The sequence below is a fragment of the Dendrobium catenatum genome, unplaced genomic scaffold (genome assembly GCF_001605985.2).
Source record: "Dendrobium catenatum unplaced genomic scaffold, ASM160598v2 fragScaff_scaffold_211, whole genome shotgun sequence".
Taxonomy (NCBI): Eukaryota; Viridiplantae; Streptophyta; class Magnoliopsida; order Asparagales; family Orchidaceae; genus Dendrobium; species Dendrobium catenatum.
In genome coordinates, this window is record NW_021318673.1 from 1,636,157 (window position 1) to 1,648,309 (window position 12,153).

Genomic DNA, 12,153 nt, shown 5'->3' on the forward strand with positions numbered 1-12,153 from the left:
AGATAATCTAACATCCTTAATCGAGAGTTTTCCTAAGTCAAGGCTTAGGATGTAATTAACTACGGGGGCTTGCGCCCGTAGGAAACCGATCCCCACAATCAAATAAACCCTATTCGGTGCTGATGTATCGAATAGGGGAAATCTCGTGAACTTTTGGGTTATAGATATTATTATCCATCGAGGTGCGTAGGTAAAAAACCGCTATCCTCCATGGCTAATCGTATCTATAACTCCATCTGCTCTTCCATCGGCCTGCTTGTGCCGAGTGTAAAGGCCTACGACCACTTTGTCCTACGGGATAGTGTGATCGTACTCTTTGCATTCGAACCACACGAGCAGAATCCTTTCGGAGACCCACAAGGTCCATTTGTCCTTTCAAGTGACGTGTCGCGCCGACGCTCGCATTGCTTAAATAGTTATTTTCGCATCTTTTCGTATGTTTTGATGCGCAGGGGGTCAACACTCACCGAGTACCTTAATCTTCTCAGACCCTAAAATATTCAAATTATTAAGACTTCTATTTCACAAATCTATCCAACACACTCAACACTTGATCTCACAACATTTCATTGAACTTTGTGTTTACTCTCAAAAGAAGAATCAATAAAGAATTGAAACTCCTATATATTTGAAATCTTCTCATTAATTTTATCTAAAACCAAGAGATTCACAAACTCTCCTCCTATGTGACACTTCTCAAGAATTTCCCATTCTCTAAGAAATTATGATAGCATTTGTACTCAACAACCTATAGCAAAAACTGTAAGATAGGATCATTTGTTCTCCTCAATGAAAACTAAAACTTTAAATATAACAGAAATAGAAATCTCAAAGCCTATGAAAGAGATAAAACTAAAATGGTGAGGGGCTGTGAAAGCTAAAATGAAGGCTATTGAAAAAAAATGACATGATAATCATTCAGAAACCCAAGAATGCAATTCATATTGGGTGTAAATGGGTCTTTACTAACCAACATTGGACAGATGGATCAATTGAGAGACAAAGCAAGACCAGTAGAAAAAAGGATTCACCCAAACATATGAGATTAACTACTTAGAGATCTTCATTCATGTTGCTAAACTGAACACTATTCACAATGGCAGTCAAGTTATGGAAGTCAAACTTGACTAACCTCTTCATCAACTGAATATCAAAAATGTATTCCTCAATGGTGACGTGAATGAAGAAAGTTTATATGGATCTTCTTTTAGGGATCAGTGACTCTTAAAAGATAGTTCAAATATGCAAATTGAAAAAATTCATTTATCAATTCAAATAATCTCCTAGAGATGGGATTGAAAAGTTCAACAAAATTGTGCATCAATAAGTTTTGAAGTAGGCTCATTCTAATCATAAAATATTCTACAAACACAAGGATGTTATGTCTACCAAACTAATGTGTATGTAATGATATCGTTGTAACAAGGGATTATGGTTTGGATATGAATATCTTGAAGAAAGGCTAGTTGAGGAGTTCTAAATCACAGACCTTGGCCCTCTCAGCTGCTTTTTGAAATGAAAATTGCTACAAACAAATCTAGTATTGCTATTTCTAATAGCAAATATATATTCTAGATCTCTTAAGAAAAACTAATTTTACTAAAAGCAAAATGATTACACTCCAACTGATCCTAACACAAAATTAAGTGGCATTAGCACTGGTAATCTAGTAGATAAGAGAAAATATCAAATATTGGATGAAAAACTCATCTATATATCTCATATCAGACTTGAATTGCCTTCGTTGTCATTGAGTAAATCCATTCATGCATGCACCATAAGAAGAACACATTGTTATTACAGGATCCGCAAGTGCTTAAAAGTGAACCCATAAGGGGACCATGCATTAAAAAAGAGGAATCATAAATAATAGAAGCCTATATTGATGTTGATTAGGAAGGCTCCATCGTTAATAGAAGATCAACATTTAGGTACTGTACTAATGCATAGGATAATCTTATAACTTTGAAAAGAAAAAACAAAAATATCATGGCAAGGACAAGACACTCGATTTATAAGCTAGTGTAATTACTAAATTAATCTGACTTAAGCTATTTTTAGAAAAACTTCAAGTAACAACCAAGGCAAGCATGATCTTATATTAACAACAAAGTTGTTATCAATATAACAAATAACCAGGTCCATCATAATTGAAATATATAGAGGTAAATCGACATTTCATTAAAGAAAAAATTAAAATTAAATTGTGTTTTATGTACTCCATTCTAGGATTAGACTATTACCATCATAACCTAAGGATTGACAAAATTTCTGTTTGAAAAAAAAGATTGGCAAGCTTGGCTTGTATGATGTCTACAATCAACTTGAAAGTGAGAGTTGAATATTAGCTACTGCCTACTGCAAATAGGGAAAAGATAAATATTGTTTACCTTCTCGAGATAGAAGTCTAACACGTAAATTGCAGGCTAGGGCTGGCAGTTTCCAATCCCTAAGCTAACGCAATAAAAGCCAGCTGGTGGATATTTCTCCCATGGCAAAACCAACAAGCGGTACTTCCTTGGATGGCAAGTCCAAATATTTTCTCCACATGGAAAGCTATGATTTGGGGTGGAATGAAAGGCAGCTAGCATGGACCTATTTTGAGGTTAATTCCTGGGATTCTATTAATTGCATTTAGTAATTCTTTCATTTGAAAATGATGCCATATTTCAGATTTCTTTTCTTGCTATGATGTATTACCTTTCTAGGTGTGTGAGTCAAAACAACTTATGAGCCGGCTCAAGCTCGTCTCAATAAATGACTCAAGAGCAGAGTCTGATGAGCTCATGAGCCAAACTTGAGTCAGTTCCAACTAAACTCATTAGTTCATAGGCTGACTTGTTTAAAAAAATTGATGTAAAATACACTTGAAATGTATTAAAATTTATGAGTTTAAGAAAAAAAATTATAAAAAATAATTAAAATTTATATCACACTTCAATATATCAAGTATCTTAATTTTTTTCCTTTACTCTCATTTTTTTTTATCATTTTATTATAATATTGTCTGAATTAAAATCCGTTTTTTCTCTTTCATAATAAAAGAGCTGATTTGTGAGCCAACTGAAACTCATAGAATTAAGCTTGAGTTCAAACTCGATTAATTAATCAAGCTCAAGCCAAATATGACTCGAGCTAGGCTCGACTCATTTACACCCTTATTTGTAATCCTCTATTTATAAGGCCAAATTTCAACCAATTGAATAAAACAAGCATTCTTCCGCTTTTTCTCTCTTCTTCTCTGTATACACTATTTTATTTATACAAAAATGTTGATTAAGGATGACAACGTCATCTAAGAAACGCATTGAATATGTATCAAAATAGCTTATATATAAAGGGAAAATATTTTGCAAATTTTAAATTTATGCTGTCTATGGATAACAACGTAAATTGAACTACTGAGCAAAACTTATACTAAATGAGCATACACGAAAATGAACCTGCTGTTTGGAAGACTTTTAAGTGCGTTAGGCAAAAATCCTCTATATAATCCAAGGACACCATCACGTTCCAAAATACCTGCATTAGCATAGCATTGCCAAGTAGTACATGTTATAAGAGTGGAACTTGAAGATATATCTATACTAGAACTTTGCTAAAATTATGTTACTTCACATTAAAATATTAATAACAACAATTACTCAGTGTCAACTTGATGCAGAACACATTAAAACTTCTTGCCTCAATAATATATCAGCAAAAAAAAATTCAAAATTTAAAGCTTCCCAGGGTACATCTACAAAAATACTGGTGTTTGTTGACCTCTAACCGTCGGAGAACCCAACACCTTCGTTCAAACCAAGCCGGACCCAGCATACATACCCAACCGACTCCACCTCAGCCACAATCAAACCATACGACAAAAACTACCCCAAAACTGCCCACGATCGCACGACCGTCCCCTCTCACGATACAAAAACAAATTCCTCTCATTAAGTTCTCTCTCACGCACACAAAAAAACGCTCTCAGAACTGAACCCGAGGGAGAAGATCGCAAGCAAAGGAATACAGAGACAAGAAACCAAATCCATACCTACACTCTCGTTCATTTCTCCTTCAGCCGAAGCCCGTCGACTTGCTTCCGATCTCCTGCTCTCATAACTTCGAACTCACAGACGACTTCCTCATCCCGCGCCGGCGACCAAGCCTCTGCTCCGACACCGCCGGCCAGACTTCCGCCGTGATCCTGCCGCCGACAAAACCCCCGTGCCCGAACCCGTGCGTGGTCTCCTTCCTCGTGTGTGGCCTCTCTGACCTAGCCGGATCTGGCTTCTCCCGATCCTCTTTTCTCCCCCTATCTCTATTATATTATATAATATTATGTTATATTGTATACTATATTATAATATTATAACACATTATATTTTATTATAATATATATTTTATGATATAAAATATATATTATAATATTCATATTATATATATTATAATATAATATCTATATTATATATTATATTATAAAAGAAAAGAAAGAGAGAGAGAAAGAGATAGAGAAAGAGAGATGGAGAGAAATAATTTGCAAATTAGGTGGGAGCAATTTGAAGGAAGTCCCGGGGTTGATCCGGTCCCCCGAAGCCCTTGGCCGTCGAGTTAATCCGGCCGAGGGAGCGCAAACACCGATGGGATCGATTCGCTCTCCCAAATCTCCTCGCCGTCGATTTGATCCGGCCGAGTCGAGCACTCCCTTACCTCCCGACATCGGGGAGGGGACGTCGGGAGGCTGCCGAATTTTCTCAAACTTTTGGGACTTAGTCTAATTTGCCACAAATTTCCGGCAATCAACAACCACTACAAAGAACTTTCGAAGACTCTTTTATGGGATCGATTCGCTCTCCCAAATCTCCTCGCCGTTGATTCGCTCCGGCCGAGTCGAGCACTCTCTTACCTCCCGGCATCGGGGAGGGGACGCCGGGAGGCTGCCGAAATTTACTCAGAAATTCAAGACTTAGCCAAATTTTGAGAAGATTGGAAAAATAACTTGGAATTAATTAATTGAATCAAAATTCTAAATTAACTAAGAGCATTTAATTCAACACTAAGTCTCTTAATTAATTTAATTAACCAACTTAAACAAAATCCATTTCATAGATCTAGCATATTTATGATGGTTAAGGTGGAGGAAGTGATGGCTAATGAGAAGAATAAATCTTTCATCGTATTGTTCTCAACATGATTGATATGTTAAATAATATTTTTGGAAAGATTATAGTAGATTGAAGTTCACAAATCTACATTATAATTTTTAATATCAATGTCATATGATGATAAAATAGAGATTGAATTTGACATGCAATAAATATAACAAGTTGCAATGCACGCTACAATTTACTTAAAAATGGAAGCCAAAGAATTTGTAGTGTTCTATATATTATGCTACAGGCATACGAGAAGATCTTACAAAATAAACTAGTCTATCTATGATAGAAGCGGGGTACTTCTAGTTCATGTTACCATTCATTTGTAAATAGGAGCAAGATATTTATAGTGCCCATAACAACTAGCCTATGAATAAGAATAAGGAGCTTGTATCGAACAAATCAATTCACCTATAAGGGAGAATAGGAGAATTTATAGCAAACAAGATAATTATTCTACGAGTACGATCTAGTAGTGGCAATTGAGCAAACACTCTCTACGAGCTGTGCTAAGTGATGCTTAGAGGAGTTAAAACAAACTAAATGCAATAATTGAAATCCCGAAAGCATTAACGCCACCGAATCCGCAACATGTGTACAAGCAGACAGAAGGCGTCATAGGCCTCTTAAACGAAATATCGGGCATTTTTTTTATAAAATAATTTGATTAAATAGATCATATTTAAATATTTTAAAATGCCCCTTATGTATTAAATGTGATCCATTAAACTAAATACACCCTGCATGTGCTCCGACAGAACTATTAAAGTTACAAACTCAAATCGTCGAGAATGCCGCGCAGGGTCAAATGATACAACCCGCATGTGCTCCAATCATCACCTCTAAGTCCTAAAATCCAACGATTCGAGAATGCTGCGCGGGGCTAATATTCAAGTTTCATCCTTCTCTTCGAAAGGACTGGAGTCGACCTAATTTGAATCATAAAATGCCTCCCAAAATCGTACAAAAATACAAGTGACCTTAATGTCACCCCGATGATGGCCGTGTTGATCGAAAATCTCAATCAAATCTCAAATCAAACAACAATTCAAATTCTTAAAATAAAATCAATCACCTAAAAACTCAAAACTAAAAATCATCCGCCTCCCGCAATTGTTTGTCGGGGGTGATAAATTTAAAATTAACCTCAGCTCACAAAGAGCCAATGTGTGTCAGGTGTATTACTTTGATTCATCCTCAAATAGTCTCTTGTCAACAGGGACGTGGCACGTGCCCTCTGATCGGGTGGTTTTGCCGCGAAATGGCACCATTATATTACGATCACGGCCAAAGCCCGTATGTTCCCTAAAGGCGTCAAACCCTTGAGTTATGAATCATAGGGTATATTCGATAGGCATAAAACCCTCTGTTAGCTAAGGTGGATTCAGATGTATCCCCTTAGACAAATATCAACCTAGGTCTACAAGGTATTCTTGGACGAAGCAACCCATAGCTGCCAACAAGGTGCCTTCTGTTAGGTTGGGTCGACTACCTCCTCTGACTAAGTAGACCAGGGATCATGACAGCCCGGGATGACGGAACCATGGGATCTTGATCGAGCTCATCTTCATTCCCTCCACCAATAGTTTTAAATTTATGGTGATAAATTCTAAATTCCAAATTTCAAACTTCCAAATTCAAAATTTAAACTCTAAAAAAATTATTGCTATTATACGATAGGTTTATAACCTATACAACCTCCTTAACGACTAGCCTTAATCGAAAGTTCTCTCCTATTATTAGGAGGGGTAATTAACTATAGGGGCTTGCGCCTATAGGAAACTAGAACTCAGATCAAAAAGTCCTCACCAAATGAGGGCTAAATCTCTGGGTAATGTCTTATCTAAAACCCAATCTGCCTTCTGAAAATTCCCCCAGGATCACACACCTAAAAATGGAATTTTCGGAGCCCACAGTGTTCATTTGATTCCAAGTGCAAGAAAGAACCATTTTCTAAATTAAGTAATCATAATCTCTTTTTTGTATCAAATCATGCCTTTGCACTCGCATATGCGTAGAATCCATGTAGATCAGTCTGGGCACATTGTTAGTCTAGAGAGAAACTTACATGTATGAAAGCACAAGCAAACATAGAAACTGCAGGAGTCTGAAACCCTGGGTGGCACATCGCATGTGAAGCCAACTCACACTTAATGTGCTAAAATGACAAGCCATGCGTACGTAATGTTTTCAGTCCATTTGAGGAAAGGTCTCCTTAGCAATTCCACAGTACATAGAAATAGTAAAGGAGACTAAGCAATTTAAAGGGGTTGCAGGAAATTACAGATAAAAGTGGCCTGCAGAAAGCTTCCTCCTGTGGCCCTTACCCTAGCCTTAATTTTATTTATTCCCTTTCTGCACAAACTATTAATCATCCTATTTATTCCTACAAAAAGCAAAAATGATAAACTAAAGAGATATTTTCAAAACCTTGGATAACTATTGATGAAAGTATATTCCCCGAAAAATTAAGCAGTGAAACTTTACATTTGATTTCTATTATAATACATCAACTTGAAGAACCATAGATTACCAGGAAAAGCGTCAAAAACAGTATTGTAAGGTGAGCCTTTCATTTGCATCTGTCTTCTCACAGTATCAAGCGGATAACACATAAGTGTGGCAAGTGAGGCAGACACCATTGCAGTTATCAGAGATGTCTCTGGCCTCTTCCTATACTTCTCTGGAAGAGATTTCTTCATTCTAGAAAAAAATGGACAAAATAATGCTTGCCAATAAGCCTGACATTGTGGCCTCATCCTCAATGGAAAGTTCCATGTAAACAAAAGGAAAGATGCCTTACAAATCAAATATGCAGAAGTTTAGAGCAATATAAGGTGCTATTCCAATGAGGGATGGGCCAAGACCACCATAAAATGAAGACACACCTTCTTCTCTAAACATGTTTAGGGCAACCTGTAAAACACAAAACTATGTCACCACAAATTCTAGAAAAGTAAATAAATGTAGAAGTTTACCTGAGACATAGTTCGGGATCCAGTTTCAACTGCTAATCTTAGACGTAGCACATCGAGAGGATAGGTTAACTGAAAGAATAACATATTGAAGCAAACCTCTAATGAATGCATAAATAATCCATCTAAAGCAGATGGCGAATTATACATCAAGTAAAAGATGATATGGGCATCAGATAACTAACAAAGGTTGAGGTCATCCCAGCACAAGCACCAGCAAAAAGCCTCCCAACAACAGAGAGTTCTCCATCCTTGTTGCTAAAGACTTTCTATAGATGAACAAGCAAATAACAGTAAAGATTCAAAATATGTTAGAAAACAAATAAGAATAGACACAAAGAAATGAAAAAAGGAATCATAAACTTATAAAACAAGGATTCTTTACCTTATAAACTTCATATGAAAAAAGCTGCACGGCGCTATATGGAATTATGCGCATAATCTGCCACAATTCAATAAAATTCTGAGATCTTTTATGACGTAAGATTTAGAATAAATAATTTTCAGAAATGGTAGAATGAAAAAACTTCAGGAACCTGCGGGAGATTCCCTTTCCAGTATCCCTTGACACCTTCCTCCTTTCCAATAAGTTTAAAGGCCTGCAAATAGCTCAGACTCAAGATATAGAATCTGAGATCATATGGTTGCATATATAATAACAAAACAAGGTCTGGCATCAAACTGTTGTTGTACTATACTTTCCTACCATTACACTAATTAACAATATATTAGAAAGCCTTGGCATCAAAATGTTGGTCGTAAAATTATTTTCACTTTACACCAACACTCTATCATCACAAACCAAATTGCATACACAAACCACCCTCAACTGCCCTTTCATGATTCTAAGTTCTTATGTATTTTGAGTGTAGAACAGGGAATGTAAGAGTTTTAAATTTAAGGTGTTGGCTGTGAAAAAAATAAATACAGTTTTTTTCCAGGAACTTAGAATACCCTCCCTAGCTAAATTTTCAATGTATTTTGAATTCACCTAAATTAGGCAAATTCAAAATACATAAACTTGTAAACCTTGTAGACCCCAAAAACACTGTGGATCCCATCGCTATGCTTGACCTCAACTTTGTCCTTGCCTCCATAGCTCCTATCTTGGTCTCCATTGGGAACTAACCTCACCTTTGCCCTCGCCTCAACAACCGACGCCCTCACCTCCATCGAGTTCTAATCTTGTCTCCACTAGACACCGATCTAACCTCCGCCAACTGACCTCACCTCCAAAAACGCTCGCCCTCGCCACCATAATTCACAATTGTCCACACAAAGAGTGCGAGAGAGAGGGAGAGAGTTTTCTATATAGTTGAACTTTATCAAACAAAAAGAAAATAACATTTCCTTACATTTGATCCATATTCAACAAAACAACCACCCTAAATTCAAAATACATTACATTTATTTAGTGTAAATACATCCAAACAAGTAGCTCCTAAATGAACTAAGTGTTACACCAAGCACCATGGAGTTTTGGGGAGATTGTAAGCAAGCAAAGAACAACCATGGTTCAAGCTGCAGAAACTGCTTAAGACAAAATTTCTCTTTAATATAAATTTGTGATCATGACTTCAATATTGAAGCTTAGTATAATGTTCAGATCATGACTTCAGTCTTCTTGCATAATCCATCGTCATCTTAGTTTAATGGTAATATAAGCAATTCATGAGAAGGTTATGCTTCACATACCAAGGTCTTCTTGAATAATCCATCTTCAGAGAAATATTTCAATGCATAGAAGTTCCATCTACACTCAGAGCAAGCACCCCAAAACACATTTACTTGAGCGTTGAGCTCAACCAAAGTTTTGAAGTAGACAGTTAATAAAGAAAACCGAGTAAAGCACAATAGGAGTTCACTTTAAAATAAGACTATAATGACTTAGCCATTGTTAAAATTAGTATAAAGTAGAACATCATCGAATTTCAACACAATAAAAAACAACAAGCTTTTATCCCACTACGTGGGGTCGGCTACATGAATCTGTTTTCTCCATTGCAAGAGTCAAATTCTCATTTAAATCTAATAAATAAATGTCATTTCTAATATTTTCTAACCAAGCCTTTTTAAGTCTAGCTCTACCTTTCTTAACATAAGTCAAATCTAATACATCTACTTTCCTAACCGGGTCATCGGAGGGCTGCAATTTTATGTGACCAAATCATCTAAGGCGGTTTTCTCTAATCTTATCTTCCACTAAAGCTACTCCAACAAAAACAATGCAAAATGAAAATGAAAAAATAATTTCAACATGCACAACAAAAAATACGCAAAAGTTTACACGTCAAAACGTAAAAACAATCATTGATGTTTCAAGCTTCTAAGCAATCAATCCTGGAGGAATTGCTTGTATCTGAAACTCCAACAAAAAGTATAAAGTCAAAAAGAACACAAAGGCCAAATGCAATAAACTACCACTAAGAATATTTTTACTCTACTCTTAATTAAAAACTAAAACAACAAATTCGACATATTCATACTGTAAAGAATTACATCTTTCGTGTATGTTGAAAACTATACAGTCTATATTAGTCAAAATAAAAATGAGAAAATAATTAAAATGGTCCCCTGACTATCTATGAAGGACCAAAATGATCTCAAACTATGTAAAAGTCTAGATCTAGTCTCAATACTCTTTAAACAGGGACCGAAATAGTCTCACCATCCAAACTAATAGAAATTGGCATTCATTATATTAAAAATGGGGGTATTGTGAGAAAATATTCTTCCTTCTTGAATTTTTTGGTAAATTTAATTTTCTTCTTACCTTATTTCCTCATATACAATAGCAAATCTTGCATACTAGTGGGAGTAGATTGAGAACGTGCAAGGTGCCAAGCAAGTTATTTTTTTTTTTAATAAATTTGTTTAACATTCTTGTTATTCTGGTTTCATGGTAATGAAATAGATTAAGTTCATATTTTTTATCCCATAATATTAAAATTTTAATTTGTATATTAATTTTATTAAAAAATTGATTTATATCTAACTTCACGACTATTTCATTGATTGAAATCATTTAAAAATAAATAAATAAATATCTTTTTGCTTTACTTGAAACTATTTTTTTAGAAAGAACAAAATATATATTTTGAATGTTTAATCTAATTTATCATTACAAAAAATAACATTACTATATATTGTATAAAAAAGTTAAAATAAACACTATAGATTTCAAATCAATAAAAATCTATCTGCTCAGGATGCATCTTCTGCTCCTCTTTGTCACTACTCAGGAGAGTCTCCACTCTTCGTGTTTGTTGTTCAAGGAAGCTTCATCAAGTATAGAAAAGTTGTGGAATAGTCTCGTGCATGGTGTTCAAGAGAGGAAGCTTCGAAGCTACTCTCTTGCCTTCTCTAACCGTGCATGGCAGTCCCATTGATCGCCTGCTTAGGAAAGCTAAGCCCACTCCTTTTTTCAAGCTCACCTCTCCCTCTCGACTAGGGTAAGTGAAATTTAATAATAATAAAAAATCTTAGGAGTTACGCATGCTCCATCAGCTCTTCGTCGGTCAAAGAGATTTTACGTTAGTTTTAACTAGATGGAGGGGTCATTTTATTCTAGGATCTAAATAGGTCATTTTACATAGTTTGAGACCATTTTGGTTATTTTCTCCAAAAAAATTATTTTATAGCTCTCTTCAACACTTTTTTGAAAAATTCACAATGAGGCCTATGCTTCATTGAGCTCTATGTGATGCACGCCTCAAGGCATGCCTCGTCTCAATTTTGGTGAAGCATGCTCAATTTAGATGTACATTTTTAAGAAAGTAAATGTAAGAAAAGTAAATTTAATAAAACACTTATAATTACCCAAATAATAATCATGCATGCATTCAATCTCGAGAAAGCCATTGCCTGAGTATCTCTCCTCTCAGGCAATCTCTTCTTCAAACCTCACTCATGCCACTAGCTGTCTCCTTCCTAACAATCGCCGCAACCGCCAGTGCCTTGCCAAGTCTACGTGTACACAATGAATACTTACTTTGATGTTTACATATTACTTCTTAATTCATTATATGATGTTAGGATGT

General features: G+C 35.6%; 1 protein-coding gene across 1 annotated transcript in view; it reads right to left on the reverse strand.

The window, feature by feature from the left end:
* LOC110101202 (thylakoid ADP,ATP carrier protein, chloroplastic) overlaps positions 1–10,252 on the reverse strand; it is a 21,112-nt gene extending 10,860 nt beyond the window's left edge. The window contains exons 1-9 of the mRNA XM_020829001.2: positions 10,245–10,252; positions 9,809–9,977; positions 8,650–8,712; positions 8,499–8,555; positions 8,299–8,382; positions 8,117–8,185; positions 7,942–8,054; positions 7,672–7,841; positions 3,444–3,522 (exon numbers count right to left, since the gene is read on the reverse strand). Coding sequence (XP_020684660.1) covers positions 3,444–3,522; positions 7,672–7,841; positions 7,942–8,054; positions 8,117–8,185; positions 8,299–8,382; positions 8,499–8,555; positions 8,650–8,712; positions 9,809–9,977; positions 10,245–10,252 — 812 coding nt within the window. The remainder of the gene's footprint in view (positions 1–3,443; positions 3,523–7,671; positions 7,842–7,941; positions 8,055–8,116; positions 8,186–8,298; positions 8,383–8,498; positions 8,556–8,649; positions 8,713–9,808; positions 9,978–10,244) is intronic.
* Between the last annotated feature and the right edge of the window lie 1,901 nt (positions 10,253–12,153).